We start from the raw sequence: 27933 nt of genomic DNA, 5'->3' as shown, positions 1-27933 counted from the left end.
GCTCCCGGCTGCCGAGGCGGAAACACAGGTGATGAGGTGGCGGCAAGCACAGTGCAAAGAGAGAGAAGCAGCTTCGGCTGCAGCAAACCACGCAGGTCCTTCTTGATCGTCTAGAACTGACCGCTCCGCCTTGCCAGGAGTCTGCAGAACCACGTGGCTGGCCTGCCTTAAGTTCTCACCTCTCCAGGAAGGCGGGCGGGGCGGGGGGGGGGGGTGGCTTCTAATGGCTGCAGCTGCGCTGGGGGCTGGGGGCTCCCGCTGGGACTCCACTTCCGTGGATGCCTAAGCTTCACCTTTCTTGCGCCCGCAGGGGCATGACTCAGGTGAAAGGGGGCCATTTTCTCAGGCCCCTGGCCTCATGCAGCCCTTCAGCATCCCCGTGCAAATCACACTTCAGGGCAGCCGGAGGCGCCAGGGGAGGTAAGTCACTTCCGGAAGCTCTGCCGGTAGTGGGAATCTGGCTGAACAAGCAGTTGCAAGAAGAGGGGACATCTCGAGCTTGGGGAGCGAGTGTTTCCTTGTTCTCTGAGGATGCCCACTTGCCATGCCTCCCAGGGTACCCAGCAGGCTTCCCCAGTAGCACTCACATCACGGGGCTGCAGCCTTTCCTGTTGGCTCTATCCTCTAGGTTGCCAGTTCTTGGAGACTGGAGACCTTTTAAACTCACCTGTGGCTCCCCAGCACTGATCATAGCCCAGCCCATAGTTGGTGCTCAAGAATGATCTGTTGGTTGAATGAGGAATGAAGAAATTAGACCAGCATTTGGTCCCATTGGTGAAGCCCTGGAGTCACGGCCCTTGGATTCAAACCCAGCTCACCACTTAATCAGCCATATGACTGGGCAAGTCACTTAACTTCTCTGTTTGCCTCATCTCCTTATCTGTGAAATGCAGATAGTAAGAGCCCCTGCGTGTCTCAGCACAGTATACCACATCCTCTCTAAACTATACTGTTATACCGGGTATACGCTCTACACCTCCCTAAACTCTAGCCTTTTAGCTATTGTTATTACCCACCCTACTCTTCTCCTTAAAGGGGGAAGTGAGAGATTATTTTCAGGACCCGTTTTCTCCCCCAGGGAAGTGAAAAGCAAAGAAGCTGAAAGCCTCTAGTGACCTGCACCCCTTTTGCCTGCCCCAGGGTTGGGGCATGGGGCAGTCAATGTGGGAACCAAAATGGAGAGAAGAGTGATGCCTGAGGGTGTTGGACAAATGGGATACTAAAACCTTTTGTGCCAGGCGCGGTGGCTCACACCTGTAATCCCAGCACTTTGGGAGGCCGAGGTGAGTGGATCACCTGAGGTCAGGAGTTCAAGACCAGCCTGGCCAACATGGTGAAACCCCGTCTCTACTAAAAATACAAAAATTAGCTGGGCATGGTGGTGGCACGCCTGTAATCCCAGCTACTCAGGAGGCTGAGGCTGGAGAATTGCTTGAACCTGGGAGGAGGAGGTTGCAGTGAGCAGAGATTGTGCCATTGCACTCCAGCCTGGGCGACAAGAGCCAAACTCTGTCTCAAACAAAGAAAAACCTTTTGGGAGGGGTACATTTCAGAACCAGGTTCACTCACTATCTGGAAATATGCATGATTTATTATTGGCTCTAGTGGAGTTGGGAGCTGAGAATTGGAAAACATTAAAGATGGTAATGGTCATCATGTTACTCACTTCCATTATCATTTAACTGCACTCAGAGGTATTTGAGAGAGAGCATGAGGAGAGTGAGATACAGGAGTCTGGATAAGATGGGGGTTCAGGGAAGAAGGACCAGACAGACTACAGAGGAAAGAAAGGTGTTCTTCTCGCTAGACATGAACCAATTTTTTTGTGAACAGACAAAATGAATTACTTTATGGCAAAAGATCAAATGAGAAACATGCAAGCAAACAAGTTTTAGTGTCCCATACGTCACACAATTAACTAGATAGAAAGGCAGTTGTGTTGTCATCAAAGCAACCTACTATATCCCATTTTCATTTCTGAAATGCACAACTGAATTATTGCTATTTCCTCTTGCTGAACTTGATGAACTATGTTGACTTAACCTTATTTGCTGTTTCAAAATAAGGTGTTAAATAATGTTGTAATTAAAAAATAGAAGAGTAAAAATAATTACCAAGGGTCTCCTCTGTAACCAAAACAAATTACAGGGAAATATTAATATAGTGTACTTCATGTTTAGACATTCATTTCACATACACCCGTGAAATGAATGTCAGATGAATTATGAAGTTTTGATGAGCCACAGCATGTTTCTAAGGAATACTTCTTGCAAAAGTTTCAGTGCTGGAGGGAGAGGCTGCTGGCTTCTGTGGGGATCACACCCAGGTGAGTGTGTTCAGGCTGTTTGTAATTGAGTTTGCCTCAGGCTAAGCCAGAAGCTGCCTGTAGCTATGTGTCGTACTTGGGCTGGGTGGGAAAGTCAGTCCTATCTGCAGTGAAGAGAATAGAAGGTGGTGGATATTGCCTTGATTATGAATAAAACAGCTCAAGGTAATACACTGGTTAGAAGTGGACATGTATTACTGGCAGAAAAAGGAATCAATATGCTTTTTATCCATCTTCCTGACTAGAAAGCAAACTAGATCATACTTAAGTGCTTCGGGGTCCTTGGATGAAAGATGCTTGTAAATACAACAAAGTTAATTACAAGGCTGTTTATGGTCTGAGAAAACTGGAAACAACCTAATAATATTCAATAATAAGGAAATGGTTAAGGAAATATGGCATATCTAATTGATGGAACATTATGTAGCCAATAGGATTACAAAGAATTGTTAATGACATGGGAAAGTTCTTATTATGTTAAGTGAAAAAGATAAGATTAACAAAAAAACCTCAAATCATATGTAATGTGATCTCATTCTGTTTAAAACAATATAGGCCAGGTGCGGTGGATTATGCCTATAATCTCAGCACTTTGGGAGGCCGAGGCAGGTGGATCACTTGAGGTCAAGATTTCGAGACTAGCCTGGCCAACATGGTGAAACCCCGTTTCTACTAAAAACAAAAAAATTAGCTGGGCGTGGTAGCCGGCGCCTATAATCCTAGCTACCTGGGAGGCTGAGGCAGGAGAATTGCTTGAACCCGGGAAGCAGAGGTTGTAGTGAGCTGAGATCATGCCACTGCACTGCAGCCTGGATGACAGAGGGAGACTCCATCTCAAAAAAAAAAAAAAAAGAAAAGAAAAAGAAAAACAAAACAGAAACAAAAAACAAAAAACCTAATATACAGCAGGAGGGGATTAACCCAGCAATCAAGTGCACAATAATTACCTTTAAGTGTTGTGGGTGAGTTTTTGTTCTCTTCTGTACATTTTTTTTTGTATTTTTCAAGTTTCATACAATGAGCATATAAAAATATATTACTTTCATGAATCATTTGACATTTGTTGAGGAATTCTTTGTGGCTAAGTTTGTAGTCAGGTCTTGAGAGGTGACAACGTGCTGGCAGCCCTTGCAGCCCTCGCTCGCTCTCGGCACCTCCTCGGCCTTGGCGCCCACTCTGGCCGCGCCTGAGGAGCCCTGCAGCCCACTGCTGCACTGTGGGAGCCCCTTTCTGGGCTGGCCAAGGCTAGAGCCGGCTCCCTCAGCTTGCAGGGAGGTGTGGAGGGAGAGGCGCGGGCGGGAACCCGGGCTGTGCGTGGAGCTTGCGGGCCAGTCCGAGTTCCAGGTGGGCGTGGGCTCAGCGGGCCAGCACTCCGAGTGGCCGGCCGGCCTACAAGCCCCGGACAGTGAGGGGCTTAGCACCTGGGCCAGCAGCTGCTGTGCTCAATTTCTCGCAGGGCCTTAGGTGCCTCCCCGTGGGGCAAGGCTCAGGACCTGCAGCTCGCCATACCTGAGCCTCCCCCCGCCTCCGTCGGCTCCTGTGCTGCCCGAGCCTCCCTGATGAGCGCTGCCCCCTGCTCCACGGTGCCCAGTCCCATCGACCACTCAAGGTCTGAGGAGTGCGGGCACATGCACAGGACTGGCAGGCAGCTCCACCTGTGGCCCCGGCGCAGGATCCACTGGGTGAAGCCAGCTGGGCTCCTGAGTCTGGTGGGGACTTGGAGAACGTTTATGTTTAGCTAAGGGATTGTAAATACACCAATCAGTACTGTGTATCTAGCTCAAGGTTTACAAACACACCAATCAGCACCCTGTGTCTAGCTCAGGGTTTGTGAATGCACCAATCGACACTGTATCTAGCTACTCTAGTGGGGACTTGGAAAACGTTTGTGTCCGCACTCTGTATCTAGCTAATCTAGTGGGGACGTGGAGAACCTTTGTGTCTAGCTCAGGGATTGTAAACGCACCAATCAGCACCCTGTCAAAATGGGCCAATTAGCTCTCTGTAAAATGGACCAATCGGCTCTCTGTAAAATGGACCAATCAGCAGGATGTGGGTGGGGCCAGATAAGAATAAAAGTAGGCTGCCGCAGCCAACAGTGGCAATCTGCTCAGGTCCCTTTCCACACTGTGGAGGCTTTGTTCCTTTGCTCTTTGCAATAAATCTTGGTACTGCTCCTATTTTGTGTCCACACTGCCTTAATGAGCTGTAACACTCACTGCGAAGGTCTGCAGCTTCACTCCTGAAGCCAGGGAGACCACGAACCCATCGGGAGGAATGAACAACTCCAGAGGCGCCGCCTTAAGAGTTATAACAGTCACTGCGAAGGTCCGCGGCTTCATTCTTGAAGTCGGTGAGACCAAGAACCCACCAATTCCGGACACAGTTTCATAAATGTTCCATACATGCTTGGGAATAATATATATTATGTAGAAGTGAGTATTCTATATTTATCATTTAGATAAAACTTGTTAATTGCTTTACTTAAATCTATTACCCTACTGATTTGTTCAGGTCAAGCTATCTAAATTACTTGGGGGAGCGTATAAAAATACCTCATAATCTGATAGTGGATTTTGTCTATTTCTTCTTGCAGTTTAATCAGTGAAACAATGCTATCAGGTACATACAAATTAGCATTGTTACATTTTCCGTGTGAATTGAGCCTTTAATCAGTGTTAAAACACTTATTTTTAAATTTCTAATAAAGCTTTTTAATTCTTAACATTCATGTTTGCTTTTTGTTACATTTTGCCTATAAATTTCACCCTTTTTGTATCTGTTTTAGATGTATCTTTTGTAAAAACATGCATATAGATAGTCCTCCATTTACAGTGGGATTACATCCTGACAAATCCATCATAAGTGGAAAATACTGTAAGTTGAAAACTTCAGAGTATTAGCTATTTACCCTCATGATTGTGTGGCAGACTGGGAACTATGGCTCGCTGCCACTGCCCAGCATCTCAAGAGAGTAGGGTACTGCATATCGCTAGCCCAGGAAATAATGCAAATTCAAAATCTGAGGTACAGTTTCTACTGAATGCATATTGCTTTCACACCATAGTAATGTAAAAAAATTGCAAGTGTGGGGCGGGGCGGGCCATGGGGCGGGAGGAGGCGCCCGAGCCCCGCTTCCTCCGAGCCCTTCCACCCCCGGCCTGGCTCAGCCCGCGGCCACCTACGCCCCGCCCCTGCCGGCTGCGCCCGAGCCCAGTCCCGCGAGCCGCTCCCCGGCGGGCTGGCTCTTGGCCCCGGAAGCGCGAGCGTTCACTTCGCGGCGAGTGGCTCCGTCTCCGCGGACAGAGCGCGCGCCCCCTGGCCCGGCCCGCGGGGAGCTCCGGCACGGTCCCCGAGCGTTCCCCGCCGGGTGGAGCGGGCCGAGCCCAGCAGGATGACTAGCCCCGCGGCACACAGAGCCGGGAGATCTACTGTTTGAGCCCGGAAGCGCAGAGGATGGCGGAGGTTCGGCTCGCCGCAAAACGGGCGGCCCTTGCGGAGGCTCGTGAGATCCCCATGAAGGAGCTGGAGCGGCAGCAGAAGGAGGTAGAAGAGAGACCAGAAAAATATTTTACTGAGAAGGGGTCTCGGAACATGCCGGGCCTGTCTGCAGCCACGCTGGCCTTTCTGGGTGGGACTTCCTCTCTGAGAGGCAGCGGAGACACCTCTATCTCCATCGACACCGAGGCGTCCATCAGGGAAATCAAGGACTCTCTAGCAGAAGTTGAAGAGAAATATAAGAAGGTTATGTTTTCCAATGCTCAGCTAGACAACGAAAAGACAAACTTCATTTACCAAGTTGACCCCCTGAAAGATATGTTGCTGGAGCTTGAAGAACAGCTGGCTGAATCTAGGCGGCAGTACGAAGAGAAAAACAAAGAATTTGAAAGGGAAAAACACGCCCACAGTATACTGCAGTTTCAGTTTGCTGAAGTCAAGGAGGCCCTGAAGCAAACAGAGGAAATGCTCGAGAAACATGGAATAATCCTAAATTCAGAAATAGTTACCAATGGAGAGACTTCCGACACTCTCAGTAATGTTGGATACCAAGATCCAACCAAGATGACGAAAGAAGAGTTAAATGCCCTCAAGTCGACAGGGGATGGGACCCTAGGAAAGCCAGTGAAGTGGAGGTGAAGAATGAAATCGTGGCGAATGTGGGTAAAAGCGATATCTTGCACAATACTGAGAAAGAACAACACACAGAGGACACAGTGAAGGATTGTGTGGACATAGAGGTATTCACTGCTGGTGAGAATGCCGAGGACCAGAAATCCTCTGAAGACACTGCCCCATTCCTAGGAACCTTAGCAGGTGCTACCTATGAGGAACAGGTTCAAAGCCAAATTCTTGAGAGCGCTTCTCTCCCTGAAAACACAGCACAGGTTGAGTCAAATGAGGTCATGGGGTGCACCAGATGACAGGACCAGAACTCCCCTTGAGCCATCCAACTGTTGGAGTGACTTAGATGGTGGGAGCCACACAGAGAATGTGGGAGAGGCAGCGGTGACTCAGGTTGGAGAGCAGGCAGACACAGTGGCCTCATGTCCTTCAGGGCATAGTGATGACACAGTTAATCATGATGACAGATGTATGGTAGAGGTCCCCCAAGAGTTAGAGACAAGCATAGGGCATAGTTTAGAGAAAGAATTCACCAACCAGGAAGCAGCTGAGCCCAAGGAGGTTCCAGTGCAGAGTACAGAAGCAGGTAGGGATCACAACGAAGAAGAGGGTGAAGAAAAAGGATTAAGAGATGAGAAACCAATCAAGACAGATGTTCCTGGTTCTCCAGCAGGAACTGAGAGCAAGGGTCAGGAGGCGACAGGTCCAAGTACAGTAGACACTCAAAGTGAACCCTCAGATATGAAAGAGCCAGATGAAGAAAAGAATGACCAACAGGGAGAGGCATTGGACTCATCGCAGAAGAGAAAGAACAAGAAAAAGAAAAGAAGAAAAAATCCCCAGTACCCGTAGAAACGCTTAAAGATGTTTAAAAAGAGTTAACTTATCAGAACACAGATTTAAGTGAAATTAAGGAAGAAGAGCAGGTAAAGTCTACTGACAGAAAGTCAGCAGTGGAAGCCCAAAACGAGGTGACTGAAAATCCAAAACAGAAAATTGCAGCAGAAAGCAGTGAAAATGTTGATTGTCCAGAGAATCCTAAAATGAAGTTGGATGGAAAACTTGACCAAGAAGGCAATGATGTAAAAACAGCAGCTGAGGAGGTACTAGCTGGTAGAGACACAGTAGATTTTGAGGATGTCACAGTTCAATCATCAGGTCCGAGGGCTGGTGGTGAAGAATTAGATGAAGGTGTTGCAAAAGATAATGCTAAAATAGATGGTGCCACTTAAAGCAATCCTGAAGAACCAGAGAGCGAAGATGCAGATCGCTGCACCCTACCCAAAAATGAAAGTCCTCACGGGACATTAGTGATGCCTGTGAAGCAGAAAGTACAGAGAGGTGTGGGATGTCAGAACATCCAAGTCAGACCATCAGGAAAGCTTTAGACAGCGATAGCCTAAAAAACGATGACTTGTTGGCACCAGGAGGAGAGCCGGGGGACTTCAATCCAGAAAGCAGAGAAGATACCAGAGGAGGGAACGAGAAGGGCAAAAGCAAAGAAGACCGTACCATGTCCTAAGCTGAGGCAGGCGGCAGGCATGGTGCACAGGAAGTCTGAGTGTGAGGGGCTCTTTTCTCTCCACTGCCAATGTAAGTAGAATGTTCTAAATTCATAGAGATGCACTGTATGCCAATCACGAGGTGATCTACTGCTTTAAGTTATAGACTGTTACTTGTAGATTTCCATGTAATCATTGAGGTTATCACCCAGATTAGAAAGACATATTTGTTATCAGTGTACGTTCTAATTGAGAGCATATATCCAGTAGTATCAAACAATAATGTCTACTGTTTATAGTCCACTTAATAAAAATAGAAGCATTTACCATTTGCCTTAGGCTGATAGGAATGTGAATATTCTTGACCAAATATATCAGCATCTAATTGAAATGACCAAATAGCATTCTTAGACTTCTGTATTATGAATATAATTAATATTTAAATTAATGTCTTGTTCATATATGTGTACTTTCATATTTGATTTTAAAATATACATTATAACCTGTATGGTATTTTATTTAAAGGAGATAAACCGCCAAATAGCAAATAGGTCACTGAAAAGATTTGCACCTTAGAACAATAATCATTTTAAGGATAACAAGTAAACGTCTGAAAGCACGAGGGGCTTTATTTGCCTTCACCTCATATAAGTCTTTGTTTTTGAACCAATGCTTTTGGATCTCATTGTTGATGATACTTGAATTTACTTTGTAGGAGATTTTAACTTCATGCTGATGATGTATCAAATTCATTTTATACAAAGTTTAAAGATTTTTTCTGGAAGTGATACATGTCAAATTACATTTCCTACTGCAGTATTTGAGCAGGGACAGTCATTTTTTAAATGTTTTTGGCCAGGCGTGGTGGCTCACGCCTGTAATCTCAGCACGTTGGGAGGCCAAGGCGGGTGGATCACCTGAGGTCAGGAGTTCAAGGCCAGCCTGGCCAACATGGTGAAACCCTGTCTCTACTAAAAATACAAAAAATTGGCCAGGCATGGTGGTGGGCGCCTGTAATCCCAGCCACTCCGGAGGCTGAGGCAGGAGAATCGCTTGAACCTGAGAGGCGGAGATTGCAGTCAGCCAAGATCAAGCCATTGTACTCCAGCCTGGACAACGAGCGAAACTCTGTCTAAAAAACACACACACACACAAAACAATGTTTTCATGCCTGTAACCCTAGCACATTGGGAAGCCAAGTTTGGAGGATTGCTTGAGGCCAGGAGTTCAAGGCTGCAGTGAGCTATGATTGCACCACTGTACTCTAGCCTGGGAGACAGAGTGAGACCCTGTCTCTAAAAAAAAAAAAAAGTTTTTGAACCTTAAAATTACTTCTCTTTGTTTGAATTTCTAATCATCATTCAAAAGAACAGTAAAAAAAGGTTACTTGTTCTTGTGCAAACTACGAGTTAGACTGGAGTAGGATACTTTAAAGAGCTGAATCACTTTTGGTATTTTGTTATAAATGTTTTCATTTGTTATGTCCCAGTATATTCTTATTGGAAAATTCTTGTTTTGATCTGCCTGAAGAAAATATCTGTTTTCTATATGAACATTTAAAAATAATTGTAAAGTTAGATTTAATTGTAAAATATAAAATCACAAAGGAATGTACCGTATGAATGTTGACATTTTATGAAATTATGTAGATTCATATTACTGTTACAAGATAGAATTGAATGCAAAAAGACCAAATCCTCATTAAAATTTGAGGAAAACATAAGTTATTATGTAATTGAAATAAAAACATTTTATAGTTGTAAAAAAATTGCAAGTGGAACCATCTTAAGTTGGGGGACCATCTATATGTACTTAAATCTAGTCTGACAATCTTTATATTTGAAAAACAGTTTTTTTAGAGATAGGGTCTCACCTATCACTGAGGCTGGAGTGCAGTGGCACAATCACAGCTTATTGCAGCCTCAAACACCTGGGCTCAAGCAATCCTCCTGGCTCAGCCTCCTGAGTAGCTAGGACTATAGGTGTGCCACTACAACTGGATGGTGTTTTAATTTTTATTGTGTAGAGACAGGGTCTTGCTATGTTGCCCAGGTTGGTCTCGAACTCCTGGGTTCAAGTGATTCTCCCACGTTGGTTTCCCAAAGTGTTGGGACTATAGGCATGAGCCACCACAGCCAGCCCTAATCTCTGTCTTTTAACTGGATCATTTACTCCACTTAGTTTTATTGTAATTACTGATATACTGATGCAATAACATTATTCTATCATGTTATTTTGTGCTATTTGTCCTGACTGTTTCATGGGTTTTTCCCTCTTCTTTATTGCCTTTTTTGGATTGATTTTTTTCCCTTCCATTCTTTGTTTCTCTACTAGTTTGGAATTTCTGGAATATCACCTAAAAGAGTAGAGAAAGGTGATATTTCTATTTAGCATGCATATTTGAACTTTTCAACATGAAATTAATGTCTTTATTTTTCCCCATGGAAAAATTACCACTGTTACTCCCTCTAAATTATATCCTCTTGTCATGTATTTATCTTTTCTTTTAACCCCACAAGACATAATAGTAATAAGATAATTACTATTATTATTATTTTATAGAATTAATATCTTTTTTTTTCTTTGAGATGGAGTCTTCCTCTGTTGCCCAGGCTGGAGTGCAGTGATGTGATCTTGGCTTACTGCAACCTCTGCCTCCTGGGTTTAGGTGATTCTCCTGTTTCAGCCTTCCGAGTAGCTGGGATTACAGGTGTGTGCCACCACGTCCAGCTAATTTTTGTATTTTTTGTAGAGATGGGGTTTCGCCATGTTGGGCAGGCTGGTCTGGAACTCCTGACGTCAGGTGATCTGCCCACTTGGGCCTCCCAAAGTGTTGGGATTACAGGCGTGAGCCACTGTGTCCAGCTTAGAGTTAATATCTTTACTTACCTGTTTACTTCTGTATTTGCTCTTCATTTCTGGTTAAATATCAGCTGTTACCTGGATTTTTTTTCGTTCTGCCTTGAGTAAATACTTGACCCTTTTCCTTCAGTGAGGGTCTATCAAGGAAAAACTCAGTTTTGTGTTTGAAATGTCTTTGTCTGAAATGTCTTTATTTATTGAGAGGATTTTTTTGTAGACACAGAATTCTGTGGTTACTTTTTCTCAGTATATTGATAATATTCTTGCCTTATGGCTTCTAGTCTTGTTACCGAGAAGTAAGCTCTCAGCCAAACTGTCATTACTTTGAAGTTAATTTGTCTTTTTCTTTGGCGGCTGTTAAGATTTTCTCTTGTCTTTGTAGCTGTGCAATATATCTGTGATGTGTTTAAGTTCCTCTTTATTTTATTCCATGGGCTTCTGGAGTCTGGGAACTGGATCTTCAATCAGTTCTAGAATTTGACTATCTTTTTAAAATATTGCTTCTGACTTATGTCTCTTCTCTTCTTCTGGAATTCTGAATAGATATTATGTTACACTATTTAATCTATCTTTCATGTCTCTGAACCTCTCTTTAATACTTTCCATTTAAAAATCTCTCTGTATTATACTCTGGCTATTTTTGCAGATCCAGCTCTGTGTTCACTAATTATCTTCTCAGATGTATCTAATTGAGTGTTATGTCTGTTCATTAAATTTTTACTTTCAATTATTTTATTTTTGATTTCTATAAATTCTTTTTTAAATATTAGCTCTACATTTTAGAATTCCTTGATTTCTGACATTTTTGATCCTTCCTTTATTTCTTTAAATATGTTACAGATGTGTATTTTATATTCTGTGCAAAATATCTGAAATTTTTCGTGGATCTCATTTTGTGGTCTATTTTTTTTTGCACTCAAACGCCTTGATTTCCGTGTGTTTTATGACTTTTATTTTATTTTTTATTATTTATTTATTTATTCATTTTTTTTTGAGATAGAGTCTTGCTCTGTTGCCCAGACTGGAGTGCAGTGGCACGACCTCAGCTCACTGCAACGTCCACCTTCTGGGTTCAAGTGATTGTCCCACCTCAGCCTCCCGAGTAGCCGGGATTACAGGTGCCTGCCACTACGCCTGGCTAATTTTTGTATTTTTAATAGAGACAGGGCTTAGCCACGTTGGCCAGGCTCGTCTCAAACTCCTGACCTCAGGTGATCCACCTGCCTTAGCCTCTGAAAGTGCTGGGATTATAGCCATGAACTACCTCGCCTGGCTGTTGTGTGTTTTATGACTTTTAAATGAGTGCATATACTCCTTGGACATTTATATACGTCTTCTTTTTTTATTTTATTTTATTTGAGACGAGTCTCGCTCTGTTGCTAGGCTGGAGAGCAGTGGCGTGATCTTGGCTCACTGCAACCTCCGACTCTTTGTTCAAAGGATTCTCCTGCCGCAGCAGCTAGAATTACAGGCATGTGCCACCACGCCCAGCTAATTTTTTGTATTTTTAGTAGAGATAGGGTTTCTCACCATGTAGGCCAGGATGGTCTTGATCTCCTGACTTCATGATTCGCCCGCCTTGACCTCCAAAAGTGCTGGGATTACAGGCGTGAGCCATTGCGCCTGGCCTATAGAATTCTTTTAAGGCCTAAGTTAAATGTGTGTGCCTACAGAGAACATATGTATTTAAATTTGCCAGGTTGCAGAGGGCACTACCTACTTAAACAACATTACACGAAATTCTTAGCTTGAGATTTTTGTATTACCCAGGTAGTATGAATTCAGGCTGTAAACTCCCTTGAGGATCCCCTTGAGGATTATCTAAAATTTCAGGGGAGATTGTAGTTTTCCTCTTTTAGTCAGTGTTAAGGTCTGAGAAAGGCATTTTCCTTGCCATTTCGTATGGAGTGGTGCGGTGCGGGTGAAGGGAGAGGGGCTATTTCCAGTTCAACCTGACACTGACTTTTAAGTCCTTTGGGGTCCCAGCTCTAGTTGGATGGTATATTAAACTACATACCTCAGATAGACCCTGGACATTGTCTCCTGTCCCTCTGACCCTATAAACTGTGAAACAAAAGCTCAAGTTCCGCAAATGCCCTCAAGTTAAAACTTGACTTCTGTCCACCTTCCTCTCTGGGTTCCTACTTTCACATAGTTTTTGTCTTTTGAGTATTTCCAATTCTTTTTAAGCTTTGGCCAGAAGTTTTAGTTGTCTGTAGTTAGAGTGGGTGTCTAGTGTACCATACCACTGAAACAGAAGCCTGCTACTTTTACAATAATAAAAACGTATCTATGTGGGCTTTTAAAAAAAATTTTTAATTTATTTATTTACTTTTTTTTTGAGACGGAGTCTCACTCTGTCGCCCAGGCTGGAGTGCAGTGGCGTGATCTTGGCTCACTGCAACCTCTGCCACCCGGGTTCAAGCGATTTTCCTGCCTCAGCCTCCTGAGAAGCTGTGATTACAGGCGCATGCCACCGTGCCTGGCTAAATTTTGTATTTTTAGTAGAGACAGGGTTTCACCATGTTGGTCAGGCTGGTCTCAAACTCCTGAGCTCAGGTGATCTGCCCACCTTGGCCTCCCAAAGTGCTGGGATTACAAGCATGAGCCACTGCGCCTGGCCAAACCTATCTATGTTTTAGTTTTTTATGATTATTTTATATTATCCCTTCCCCACACATGAAATAACTTCTTTCCAAGTGACTTATGAAGTTGTCAACTTTTCATAAAGCCTTGGAACAAAGTGGGCAGAAAAATTATAAATAAAAAGTCTTGTCTAGGACAGTACAGGTCTGTCTTATTCCTAAATTAGATCAGAATCGGGTTATGCCAGTTTTTTATAACATACCATTATAATTGGGTATGTTAAAGAATGTATTAGGGATGCATTAGAAGAGCGACCTCATTAAAAGCCTCTTCACCCATGGATTCCAAGGATATCTTACAATAAACCTCTGGGATACCTTACGCTACAGAGCAACTAAAGTCCAGCTTTAGAGCACAAGGGAAAATGCAGGATATTGGGTCCTGGAAACTACAAAAACCATCAAACTCTACTTTAGGGCTAAAACTTTCTTTTAATCAATCTGTCTTATTTATTGATAAATTAGAAAATGTGGCTGGGTGCAGTGGCTCACACCTGTAATCCTAGCAGTTTGGGAGGCCGAGGTGGGTGGATCACGAGGTCAGGAGATCGAGACCATCCTGGCTAACACAGTGAAACCCCGTCTCTACTAAAAATACGAAAATTAGCCGGGCGTGGTGGTGCGCGCCTGTAGTCCCAGCTACTCAGGAGGCGGAGGCAGGAGAATTGCTTGAACCTGGGAGACGGAGGTTGCAGTGAGCCGAGATTGCCCCACTGCACTCCAGCCTGGGTGACAGAGGGAGACTCCATCTCAAAAAAAAAAAAAAGTACAGGTTCAAATTTCATTAAAATTTTTTTCCATGCCCCTTCTCTGATGGTAGGATGATAGGGGATGAGTAAAATATCAAAGACAACTAAAAATTCCTAAACTAGATCCTCGGGTCCCAAAGAAGTGTTAACCATGGAGTGCCGCCATCTTCTGAGGTTGGTGCTTCCTGGCACAGGCTCTTGGAACATTCTGGACTGTCTGACATTCCTTTTACTCGCTTTAGAACCTAAAGATGTTGCTGGGGGAAAAGGGAGCTAGGGAGAGGGAAGGGGAAGGATGTGGGATAAGGCATAAACTGCTTTTGGGAAAAAAACAACCAGTAATTTCCTTGATGGGGTTTTTGCTTGACTTTAAAATGCAGTAAGCTTTTAGGAAGCTTGATGGAGCCTGTGTTTCTACCATTAGTGCTGCATTTGTTTGGCTTAAGATTTCATTAAGCTTCTTAAAATGGAGATACTTCTGGAACTCAAATGGCTACTGAGCAGGGAATGGCAAATCAGTGACACTGTAGGAAGTGGAGGGATTTTGGCAAACTAGAGAACACACCTTCCACAGGGGCAGCCACTGCTCTGCTGGGCCCGCTGTTCATCTGCAGGGACGTGCATCTTGGGATTATTTCCAAAGTCAGAACTCAGCATTTTTATGAGAAATGTCATGATTTTTAAGGTCTTAACAAGTTATCCCACATTAAAAAAATAATAATAAACCGGGCCGGGCGCAGTGGCTCACGCCTGTAGTCCCAACATTTTCGGAGGCTGAGGTGGGTGGATCATGAGGTCAGGCGTTCGAGACCATTATGGCCAACATGGTGAAACACCGTCTCTACTTAAAATACAAAAATTAGCTGGGCATGGTGGCCGGCGCCTGTAATCCCAGCTACTAGGGAGGCTGAGGCAGGAGAATCGCTTGAACCTGGGAGGCGGAGGAGGTTGCAGTGAACTGAGATTGTACCCAGCCTGGGCAACAGGGCGAGGCTCCGTCTCAAAAAAAGCAAAAAACAGAAAAACACAAAAACACAAAAACGACAGAGAAGGCCAAACAAAACACATCTGTGGGCTGGATGCCACCATGCCCACCGGTTTGCGACCTTTGTGTTGGACTCTTCTGTTCACCAGACACCCTGCCCTGCGAGAATGTATCTCATCCTTTGCTGGAGCAGGTTTGCAGGCACAGTGGAGAGAGGAGAGAAGAAATGAAGGGACACTTAGGCAGAACCATGAGTGGCCAGAGAGGAGGAGAAGGAGGGTGAGAGGAGCAAAGAGGCCATGACAACTTCATAATTCTGAGTGGACTGGGCAGTGGCCAGAAATTCTGGTGGTGGATATGCTGCCTTTCCAACAGGTGAATATGAAAGAACAAGTCAAACCCTGTTCAGGACGCTGTTAATTCCAAATGTGAACTTTTTGAGTCATTCTTTCCATGTGGAATTCAAAGGAGAATGTAAACAAATTTTCAGGAGGGACGTGCAATATCCCTGAAAGATAACAAAGTTTGTAACACTTATTTACATACAACATTCTCTAGTTATTGATTAAACAGATCTCTACAGACTTGCATGAGGCAACATTTCTTAGGCTTGTTTGCTACAATATCTTTAAAAATACTTGATTACACATCACTTTAGCTTGTTTAGATGGACTTTTCACCAAGCTCTGAACTGGGATTTCATTGTGTTGCATTCATCCTGCTCACGAGACACAGGTGGGCAGCAAATGAGATTATCCCTCCAGTCCCCATGGATTGGAAATGTTCCCCCTTCTTTATGAGCTCACTGCAGTATCTCCTTCTCCCTTTCCCCAAAGGACAGCCTTTCCTGCCTCAGGGAAGAAGAGAGAGACAGGCTACAGTGATGGAGACCCACTAGATGTGCACAAGAGGCTGCCATCCAGTGCTGGAGAGGACCGAGCCGTGATGCTGGGGTTTGCCATGATGGGCTTCTCAGTCCTAATGTTCTTCTTGCTCGGAACAACCATTCTAAAGCCTTTTATGCTCAGGTAAGAAACAGAGGAAGGAAATCTAGAGTTTCCAATTCAGATAAGATCCAGGCACAGCGGTAAAGGAGGAGAGGCTGGCTTTGGTTTCTCAATCTGTGACTCTCTGCCATGGTCCAGAAAAAGAAAAATACAATTCCTCTTCCGTTGTCAGTGCTGGGGGCAGCTGGGTGTGGAGGAAGAGGTGGCGAGAAGGTCAAAGATATTGCCCTGCACTGCCTCCTCCCATCTCATAATCTATATATACCTCCAAACACGTAATCCACAAATTATAGTTTCTTCATTTAGGTCATAAATCCTCCCCTTAAAATGTTGGTATTCCAAGAGAGAGTTAAACCTTGTATGCGAGCACAATAAAAGTTTTTTGAGTCTGAATTTTTTGAGTTTGACAGTGTCTACCTGGCACATAGTAGTTGCTCAATACATATTAGTTTCCTTCCTTTTCTTTTAATTAGGTTCTTTATTCAATATATGTAGTGATACAGTTGACCTTTGAACAACATGGGTTTGAACTTCGGGAATCCACTTATAAATGGATTTTCTTCTGTGCCTGCCACCCCTGAGACAGTAAGATCAATCCCTCCTCTTTCTCCTCCTCCTCAGCGTACTCAACATGAAGAGGACAGGGAGAGGACCTTTATGATGATCCACTTCCATTTAGTAAATAGTAAACATGTTTTCTCTTCCTTATGATTTTTTTTCTTCAATTTTTATTTTAAGTTCCGGGGTACATGTACAGAATGTGCAGGTTTGTTACAAAGGTAAACGTGTGCCATGGTGGTTTGCAGCACAGATCAACCCATCACCTGGGTATTAATTAAGCCCAGCATGCATTAGCTATTCTTCCTGATGCTCTCCCTCCCCCTACTCCACTGAGAGGCCCCAGTGTGTGTTGCTCCCCCCTAGGTGTCCATGTGTTCTCATCATTCAGCTCCCACTTATAAGTGAGAACATTCAGTGTTCGGTTCTCTGTTTCTGCATTAGTTTGCTGAGGATAATGGCTTCCAGCTTCATTTCATCTATGTCCCCGCAAATGACATGATCTTGTTCTTCCTTATGATTTTCTTTTCTTTTCTTTTTTCTGAGACGGAGTCTTGCTCTGTCGCCAGGCTGGAGTGCAGTGGCGCGATCTTGGCTCACTGCAACCTCTGCCTCCCGAATTCAAGCAATTCTCCTGCCTCAGCCTCCTGAGTAGCTGGGATTACAGGCGCCTGCCACCATGCCCACTAATTTTTGTATTTTTAGTAGAGATGGGGTTTCACCATGTTGGCCAGGCTGGTCTTGAACTCCTGACCTTTGAACTCCTGACCCTGTGATCTGCCCGCCTTGGCCTCCCAAAGTGCTGGGATTACAGGCGTGAGCCACCATGCCTGGCCATGATTTGCTTAATAACATTTTCTTTTCTCTAGCTTATTTATTTATTTTTTTAAGAGAAGGGGTTGGGCCAGGCGCAGTGGCTCACGCCTGTAATCCCAGCACTTTGGGAGGCCGAGATGGGTGGATCACGAGGTCAGGAGATCGAGACCATCCTGGCTAACACGGTGAAACCCCGTCTCTACTAAAAGTACAAAAAAATTAGCCGGGCGCGGTGGCGGGCACCTGTAGTCCCAGCTACTCAGGAGGCTGAGGCAGGAGAATGGCATGAACCCAGGAGGTGGAGCTTGCAGTGAGCCGAGATTGCGCCATTGCACTCCAGCCTGGGTGACTGAGCGAGACTCTGTCTCAAAAAAAAAAAAAAAAAAAAGAGACGGGGTCTTGCTCTGTCACACTGGAGTGCAGTGGTGTGATCACAGCTCATTGCAGTCTTGAACTCCTGGGCTCAAGCAGTCCTCCCACCTCAGCTTTCTGAGTCAGTGGGGTTACAGGCATAAGCTACTGTGCCTGGCTATTCTAGCTTATTTTATTGTAAGAATTCAATATATAATATAATACATATAAACATACAAAATATGTCTTAATCAACTGTTTATTGGTAAGGCTTCCAGTCAACAGTAGGCTATTAGTAGTTAAGTTTTTTTTTTGAAGCAGGGTGTCACTCTGTCACCCAGGCTGAAGTGCAGTGGTTCAATCATGGCTCACTGCAGCTTTGACCTCCTGGGCTCAGGCGATCCTCCTGCCTCAGCCTCCCAAGTAGCTGGGACCACAGGTGTGTGCCACCATACTTGGCTAATTTTTAAATTGTTGGTAGAGATGGGATCCCCCTATGTTGCCCAGGCTGGTCATGAACTCCTAAGCTCAAGTCATCCTTCTACCTTGGTCTCCCAAAGTGCTGGAATTACAGGCATGAGCCACCATGCCTGACCAGTAGTTAAATTTTTGAGGAGTCAAAAGTTATATGCAAATTTTCAACTGCAGGTTTGGGGGTGTGGTGTTGGCATCCCTAACCCCTGAATTGTTCAAGGGTCAACTTTAGTTGCTACTTATTAGGTATATGCTGTATGCTCAATACATACTATATTTTATCCTACTTAAACCTACAGCAGCCCATGATGGAAGTGTTATTATTTTAGTTTTCATTTTATAAATGAGAAAGCTGAGGCTCAGAAAGGCCAAGTAACTTGCCCAAGTTCACATAGCTGGTAAATAATATGCCTGCCATTCTGACATAAGACTTGCTTCTTAATACCTAAATGATGTTTGCTGAAATGAGGGGAATGGGGGTTCTGATTAGGGAAGGGGAGGAGCTATTTAATTTTGTAAGATGGCCCACACAACATGTGGTACTCTGGGGCCAGGTCAGTTCAGGGTAAAAGGAAGGCAAGGGGTGCTTTTTGGACATTGCTTTATTTTTGGACAGCCCTTTTTTTTTTTGGACAGCCAAAGAGCAACAGGAGTCCCAGGGGGAGTGGAAGAGGAAGGCCTAGGAGTTCAGTGAGGGAAAGGGGTCATCAACAAGGAAGAGAGTGGCCTACTTCTGTTATTTATGATTCATCTCCTGCCATTCCTAGGTTACCATTGTTAGGGGAAAGATGTAGAAGTCACCATTTACTAGAGCACACAGTGCCACTGTTGGAAGAATTCCAGAAGAAGCTTCTCTCTGGTATTAGCACCAGGAGAAGCTGTGCTGCTCCTGATCAACCAGGTTACTTTCATTTAATGGACACCAGGAGTCTTGTATCTGGTTGTGTTTCCTTCATTGCTTTGGCTGCTAGGAAGCCCAGAGGCAAATTTGTAGCTCGGTTCTCATAACTACAAGGGATCTTATGGTCTGCAGACTACATATTTGTACCTCACTTTTTTTTAAACTTTTTTTTTTTTAAGAAGTGGGATCTCACTATGTTGTCCAGGCTAGTCTCAAACTCCTAGGCTCAAGATATTCTCTTGTCTTGACTGTACCTCACTTCTGACTTCATTCTGTCTTTTTTTCCTCTTTTTCATTTACTCCTTTTCCCCTCATCTTATATATATATATATGCATTACATGTCTATGTAATTTGATTGAATGTTTGAATGTATGGGAATGTTGAGTAAATGTCCATGTATGTGCACAGGCAGATCAGATTATTTTTAAAAATGTGACATATTTGGGAGATGGCTTGAGGGTACCTTCTGCAAGCTGGTACCAAACTGTTGCTCATAATTAAGTTTTACTTTTCTAAGCATCCCTGGAAATTATTTGGTTAAATTAATTAAGTGAATGCCTAAGAGTGGTGAGTTCTCATCTCTCTCTTGCCTTACATCTTGTGCCATCTCAGCGAGTAGTTTTGCTCCATAAAGGGTGGTAGTTAAGAAGGCCTGCGTAGTTCATACCTATCCCCACTCCCTCAACCTCTCATCTCTCAATCAGATGCTGGATTTTGTCACAGCTGTAGCCAAATACACACCCGATGCTATTGAAGGAACATGCTTATTTTTTAGCCCTAAATACATCCCTGGTTCCACCTGAAAGGCTCTGACCGGGGCCTTGTGCATGGGACAGAATGTCCCACTCTATTTTGAAGCTTTCTAAAATCTTCAAGGAAAATTCAAATCATACTCAGTTCAGTACTCGGTCAAGATTTAGAGAGCTTAAGTTCTAACAGATAAAAAGTAACTCTAAATTATTATTTCAAGATGCCTAGTTAAAATAAACATATAAATTAATTTAGCGAAAAAGCAGGCCAGTGCTAAGTCTATGAAATAATCTTATTTTCCACTTTTGTATTTTCACTTGCCCAGTATTTTTTCTTTGGCCACATCTAGTGATTTTTATACCCCAGACCTTGAGGTCATGTTGAACGGCACAGTGTGTCTCAAGTTTGTTATATTAATAAGGGAAAATGATTATTTTGGTCAAAGAGATTAATGAGAGTGCATTATGAACCTAGCTAAATATTGCTTTTCTAACATTCTTACTTTTTTTTTTTTTTTTGGGACAGAGTCGGCCTCTGTTGCCCTGGCTGGAGTGCAGTAGCACAATCTTGGCTCACTGCAACTTCTGCCTCCCGGGTTTAAGCAATTCTCCTGCCTCAGCCTCCTGTATAGCTGGGATTACAGGTGCCTGCCACCATGCCCAGCTAATTTTTGTATTTTCAGTGAAGACGTGGTTTCGCCATGTTGGCCAGGCTGGTCTCAAACTCCTGGCCTCAAGTGATCTGCCCGCCTCGGCCTCCCAAACTGCTGGGATTATAGGCATGAGCCACTGCCTCTGGCCCTGCTTTTCAAACATTCTGACTTTAGAGCTTGCTAATCTAACTTATTATGTTTAAGGAACCGGTAAGTAAACACAGGAGTCCACCTATATGTGAGTGTGAGGGTATATGAAGAGCTGGTCTCATATATTCAATCAAAGCGTTTCCTCTTCCCCTCGTTTACTTTGTCTTGGACTTGTTTTCAAATTATTTCATACATATACACATGTCCTTTCTCTTCAACATCACCACAAGGTCTTCATGGCAGGAATTTTGTCTGTCCCTTCTCATAGCACCTGGGATGTTTTGCATATGTATTACATGTGAAAATTCTCAAGAAATTTTCCAAGTACAATTTAATTCAGGCCAGGAGCCGTGGCTCACGCCTGTAATCCCAGCACTTTGGGAGGCCAAGGTGGGAGGATCACGAGGTCAGGAGTTCAAGACCAGCCTGGCCAACGCGGTGAAACCCCATCTCTACTAAAAATACAAAAAATTAGCTGGGCGTGATGGTGCGCACCTGTAATCCCAGCTACTCAGGAGGCTGAGGCAGGAGAATCACTTGAAACCAGAAGGCGGAGGTTGCAGTGAGCTGAGATTGTACCACTCCAGCCTGGGCAACAAGAGCGAAACTCCATCCCCCCCCCCCAAAAAAATTAATTCAGTACAGCACTTATTAAACATCTACTCAGTGAGAAGCATTCTGTTTCATGCTTTGAGGAACATACAGATGAATTGGATATAGCTCTTGACCTCTAGGAACCTAACTGACAGCAAAAATATGGTAAGTATTCTACTGAGAGATTCCATGTATGATTTGCACTTGCCTCTTTGGAAGTAGCGGGTATGTGGAATTGTACCTTGTTGCCAGAAAGTGTGTAGGCTATGTTGACCAACGGCCCTGTAGTTAGACTCCTTCCAAAGGCACATTTTCATCAGGACAAGCCAGTGCATCTTGAGATGATGAAGCATGAGAGATGATGAGATTCCTGAGTGAGTGTGAATCTTGGTGGTTACAGCATTACGGTAATGCTAACACTGTTTACACTGTGGTTCTCCAAATACCTGCATCTTAAATACTATTAAAGATAAAGATTCCTGGGCCTCAAGTCAGACCTACCAAACCAGAATTTCTGGAATGAAGCCCTGGAATCCACAGTTTAACAAATTCTTCATTCTAACAAACTCACAGATGATTCTGAAGTTTGAAAACCACTGGTGTAGTGAGAAATACGCCAGTAGGGTCATCAGAAGTGAGGTGGAACTTGGCACTTTGCGGCTCTTTACCCCAACTCTGTGTCTTCCATGCTCCCTGTTTATTATGTGCCTGCTGTAAGGATCCTGCACCACCTCAAAATACACAAATGCCTTGTACACAAATGCCTTGGGCATTGTGTACATAAGCTCATAACCACACCAAAATGTAGAATGAAATTTTCTAGTAAGTGAAGAACTTTTTTTTTTTTCAAATTGAAGCATTCAGAGAGAAGAATCGACCTGCACTGCCATCCACACAGATATCATGGATGACTGGCTGGACTGTGCCTTCACCTGTGGTGTGCACTGCCGCGGTCAGGGGAAGTACCCGTGTCTTCGGGTGTTTGTGAACCTCAGCCATTCAGGTCAGAAAGCTCTCCTACATTATAATGAAGAGGCTGTCCAGATAAATCCCAAGGTATTGTAAAGTTTAAAGAGTTCTTATGACAGCAACCCTTCCCTGCCAGACTGTCCCTAGCAGGGTACATAAATAACCCAGGGTTGTCTTTAGGGATAAATCTATTTTTTTGGAGTGAACATTTTTATAGTGATCAAATCAGGATAAATGAAGCTTTCTTCTTGGTGGAGAAATGGGGTATATAGAAAGGAGAGAAATTATTCCAATTTCACAACTTGGTGTCTGGAATTTATAGGCTGAGCCAATGAGTAGTCATTTGTGGGGAGTCTTTCTTTTGGAGATTCCACTCCGCGCCATATGACATATGCTACAGTGTACTCACAGTCTCCCTTGAATCAAGCGAGTAATTTTTCTTATCAAATAAATGTAAAGATTATTTTTATTTTAATAAGTTACACAATGGGTTCATATGATTTAACGAATTATAGAAATGATCCCTGAAATAGTCTTTCATATGATTTAAAATTTATATTTATACCTAACTATAAAAGTTGTGTTAGATTAGTTGACATGTTACACTTTATTGTCTTTAAGCATCAATTTCAATCCGATGACTTTTGTTTTCTATTTTGGATGCAATGATTTTTAAGATTTCAAACAGTTTGTAGGCCTTTAGCACAGTACCTCAAGGACCTAATGGATATGGTAATAAACCTCAAGCTTTTTTGAAAAAAGTCACCAGCTGACAGAGCTCCCTTCTCCACTGGTTCTGTCTCCCAGGAACCAAAGTCCAGGTGGGGCTCCCTCTCTGTGAGTCTAGAGCAAAAGCCTCAACGTGCTTTTCTTCAGGGTAATATTTTGCTACAGGAGATCAAGACAGAGACAACAGAGGCATTACTAAGCGTTGAAAGCTCATAGTGAGGCCCAATACATTTTTGTTCAATGGACAAACGGATTCATACTGTCCAAGAGTCCAAGAAACTGCATGTAGGGAGGAGTCATATTCCTTATGAAGTTGGTCACTGACTCTCCTGCAATGTCATATAAACTAAGAATTCTCTTCCACATCCTTGCTTAATGACTGGAAATGGCCATTTCACTGTGGCCCTCCAATCAACCCTTTCCCATGAGCTATGTAATATTTTACCACCTTCTAAGATTGAAACTGCCCACTAATAACTTCAGCCTGAAGCTATTTCATAATTAAAAACTGTTAAGTATTTGGTATTGGTGACAGTGCCTTTATCTTTTTCCCTCTTCCATATTCCTAGTGCTTTTACACACCTAAGTGCCACCAAGATAGAAATGATTTGCTCAACAGTGCTCTGGACATAAAAGAATTCTTCGATCACAAAAATGGAACCCCCTTTTCATGCTTCTACAGTCCAGCCAGCCAATCTGAAGATGTCATTCTTATAAAAAAGTATGACCAAATGGCTATCTTCCACTGTGTATTTTGGCCTTCACTGACTCTGCTAGGTGGTGCCCTGATTGTTGGCATGGTGAGATTAACACAACACCTGTCCTTACTGTGTGAAAAATATAGCACTGTAGTCAGAGATGAGGTAGGTGGAAAAGTACCTTATATAGAACAGCATCAGTTCAAACTGTGCAGTATGAGGAGGAGCAAAGGAAGGAGCAGAGAAATCTTAAGACGGTGGCCAAATTAAAGTGCTGGCCTTCAGATGTCTGTGATTTCTGCAACTGAGGACCTAATTATGCCTGTCTGCAAACTAACAATGTAAAAGGTAATAATTAAAGTATCATATTTTCATGTGGGAAAAAATTTAAAAGCCTCATTTTGTATTCTATTTATTTCTATAAATACATACAAATTCACCATCTTTTCTAATCCCAATCTCTTTCCAAATGAGCTAAGGAAGCACTTTTTTTTTTCCTGTATAGCAAAATGAGTTCAAGATATTCTTTGCCTAATTTCAGCTCTAGCTAGAACCAGTCAATATGGAAATAAACAATGAGGGCATCTAACCTACTGAACACTGAACCATCAGCCTAACTCTATGCAATATGGTCATACTAAAATATTTCTCATAATAAAGTTCTTAACAGTTCGTTCACTATACGAAGATAAAAATCTGGTAGAAAACTTAAGAAAACATGGACCTAACATATTTATTATAGTTTTGTTTTTTTTTTCCTTTTTGAGATGGAGTTTTGCTCTTGTCGCTCAGGCTGGAGCACAGTGGCGCAATCTTGGCTCACTGTGACCTCTGCCTCCTGGGTTCAAGCAATTCTCTTGCTTCAGCTTCCTAAGTAGCTGGGATTACAGGTGTGCACCACCATGCCCAGCTAATTTTTGTATTTTTAGTGTAGACAGGGTTTCACCATGTTGGTCAGGCTGGTCTTGAACTCCTGACTTCAGGTGATTTGCCCGCCTCGGCCTCCCAAAGTGCTGGGATTACAGGCGTGAGCCACTGCGCCTGGCTTTAGTTTGTTCTTTACCAGTCTAGCCAGCAGAGGAAAGCTGCTGCCTAGAAAATTCACTAAGTTTAGAGTTACTAGTATTTAGCCTTGTCATGTACCATGTAATTTTTCTTTCAGTAACATTTTTCTAGTTAATTAAGCTTTTCATAAGCTCATTTCACTTTGTGCACTTTCTGGTGGGAAAAAATGGGCCAGAAATATGAAGAAGCTATACTGGATTTCAACATTCATCTCAGATGATCCACATCGTATTAGGCTGGTGCAAAAGTAATTCCAGTTTTTGCTGTTAACTTTTAATGGCGAAAAACCGCAATTATTTTTGCATCAACCTAATAGAAAAGTCCCACATGGATAGTCAACAATTGTCTGTACTTTAATTAATGAATCAACCGTGGTTATTAAATGATGTCATAAGGCTCTCAACAAATGCTTTCCAGATTGATTAAGCCGAATCTATGAGTGGAAAAGAGATTTTGGTCTGATTTTCCAAAGTGCCTCAAAGTATCTTTAAAATTTTATTATACTCAAAAATCTTAAATTATGGACAGTAGAATGAGACATTTGAAGCTACTTTTGTATGTAGATATAATCAAACAAAAAACTGATTCTAAGTTTAATCCCTTTTAGCAATTAATTTTGACACATATTACTAAATTAGCTGAATACAGCAATATTGACTTGATCAGTAATGAATAATCTTGGTGTTTTCCTTTCTAGTGTGCAATGGTGGAAAGAACATGTGTCTCAGAGTAGGATTTATTTGACTTCGTAGGCCATAATTACAACTTTGGGCAAATAAGCTAACCTGTGTAAACCTTTCTTTTCTCATCTATAAAATGGGGATAACCTGTTCTTTCACGCAGTTATTTTATGGAATAAGCAAAGTAGGGCATGTGAAACACTTTAGCTTGGCTTCTAGCATCTAGTAGCAGTGCTCAAAAATGTTAGATCATTTATTTAAAAATCTGCCAGGTTATAACATTCAGTGAGCCTTGGTACTTTTCACTGGACAGCTGGTATAGAAGCTAGGGATAGGGAGCTGCAGTTCATTTCCCATGCCCCTACCCGAGTTCTCTTGGCTAAATGTGATATGCATTTAAGGCCCAGAACCTGCTGTTTAAAAGGTTGTGGTAAACTATTTTGTATACCAAAGACTTCTCTGTAATAAAGTATGTAAGTACACATGAACATTTGATATGCACGCACATTTTAAATCATCTGCACATTGAGATTCTACACTTTTCTCAAGGGCACATCTCTATTCTGTTTTTGTAAATTTGACTTCTACCTAACAATATGCAATTGCTGGGATTTTTTTTTCCCTAATAAATTCAAAACTGCTAATTTAAAATGTAAAGTGTGTGTTTCAATTACCACAGTTTTCCATTTAGATAGGAGCTACCTGATTCATTCCAGCAAAGAGAGAGATTATCCCTGGAGAACAAAGTCAATTCAAAATTATTTAAACCATTTGGCAAACAAAATTTAAGTGATTATTTGCTTAATTGCTCAGAAATACTAAGTTGTTAATGCCTATGTGCATTAATGGTCAAAGAAAAGCCCACACTTACCTTTTGCAATGTTTATGAGAACTGAAAGCAAAACCAGTTTGCTTCTAGCCTAACTTCATTTCTAGGTTCTGATCTTCAAATGACTTGGAAAAAAGTCCACTTACCTATTGCATATACATACATACATTCATACATATATGTATATACATATATTTCTTAAAATACAAGCATATAATTCTTTATGCTTAAAGGAAGTAAATATTTATACATTCCTTTAATATTCATCACTTTACTGGGGTAGAAAAATTGGCTTTTAAGGTATAATAGTTTCAGATTTTCAATCAAGTATTCTTAGTCATTACTGAAAAGAACTCAAATTCAGCTAAATTTTGATTATTAGCAACACTGGCTTGCTTTTCAAAAGGAATGGCAAAAGAGAATTATCACAGTTTTTTGCTTATGTAGTACACTAAGGATTGTTTGGACACAAAAAGTAATTTTTCTTTTTTTTTAATAAACAGCGTGATGTTACAGACTGCAGAGTTAAAGAAAAGCAGACATTGACAGTTTCTGATGAGCATAAACAGTAAGTGCAGTCACAGGCCAAACTTGCTAGGAACAGCAAGACTGGGAAGAGGTCTTAAATTTAGTGATACTGTTATTATTCTATATTCTCAATATAGTAACACATGCATCTTGCTGTGTCAAATGCTTTCTGGGCCATCATTAAAAGGACATTAAAAACGTTTTTCTTCTAATGAATGCAGTATACCACAGGACTTCAATTCACTGAATGACAAAACATAGAGAAATAAACTTGCTACAATTAATGGGGCCAAAAGGGTGGTTCGAATTTCTTGTTAAAGCTTCCAGGTGAACATCTGACGTGTTAGTAGTCTTCTTTTGGTAGTGCCACATTCCCCAAGGTATTAAAATGTTATGCTCCAAAAGGGTATATTCTTTTAGATTTTATTCAACCCAGTTAGGTCTGAGGACTGAATCACACTGAAACCATTAACTTCATTTGAAACTCAAAACGTTTTTGAAATCAGATGAAGGCCAAGTTCTCCAACCACTCTTAGGAACATAAATTAAATTGAACAAGGGACTTTTAAAAATGAAATAAAAACAAAATTAAATAAAAATGAAATAAATAGATGATTTTGGAAATTCATACTAGAATTGTTTAGTCTAATTATATTTTAATATGAAACAATGAAGGTTTTCTGCCTCCTTGCTAACCTAGAAAAATTGACAAAAATAAGAATACCTAAAAGTATACATGGTTCTTAGCATAACCACAAAATGATTGTAGTGACAGATTAAATAAGGTTGCAGATAGATTCATAGACTTTAACTGGCTAACAAAATACATTTAAAAACCTTTTCTGTACTTACCTACATGAGGAATGGAGTATACTGTTGGTAGAAAAATCATTTACCTAACTACTGTATACGCACAAGGGACTAATTTTTTTTCTCCACTAAAACTCTTACATGTAGTTGTGTACAAATTAAGTCAGAAAATTTCCTCAT

General features: G+C 42.4%; 1 protein-coding gene and 1 pseudogene across 4 annotated transcripts; both read left to right on the top strand.

The window, feature by feature from the left end:
• Window positions 1-27420, top strand: KCNMB3 (potassium calcium-activated channel subfamily M regulatory beta subunit 3). 4 transcript variants are annotated; one of them, XM_063704397.1, is made up of 4 exons: window positions 1-420; window positions 16028-16219; window positions 22303-22501; window positions 26919-27420. In XM_063704397.1, exons 1-4 carry the CDS (start codon window positions 359-361, stop codon window positions 26985-26987), a joined length of 522 nt encoding a protein of 173 aa, XP_063560467.1. In that variant the 5' UTR covers window positions 1-358; the 3' UTR covers window positions 26988-27420. The 4 variants fall into 4 exon arrangements, with proteins under 4 accessions (XP_063560467.1, XP_063560466.1, XP_004038086.1 ...); XM_063704396.1 differs by lacking the exon at window positions 26919-27420 and adding an exon at window positions 23713-25835; XM_004038038.4 differs by lacking the exons at window positions 1-420; window positions 26919-27420 and adding exons at window positions 7911-8041; window positions 23713-25835.
• On the top strand, window positions 5729-7970 carry LOC101145529 (leucine-rich repeat flightless-interacting protein 1-like; annotated as a pseudogene).
• Window positions 27421-27933: the final 513 nt, after the last annotated feature.

This window comes from Gorilla gorilla, chromosome 2 (assembly GCF_029281585.2).
Source record: "Gorilla gorilla gorilla isolate KB3781 chromosome 2, NHGRI_mGorGor1-v2.1_pri, whole genome shotgun sequence".
In the NCBI taxonomy this organism is placed as follows: domain Eukaryota; kingdom Metazoa; phylum Chordata; class Mammalia; order Primates; family Hominidae; genus Gorilla; species Gorilla gorilla.
The sequence above is the reverse complement of the archived record's forward strand: the minus strand, read 5'-3'. Positions and strand labels throughout refer to the sequence as shown.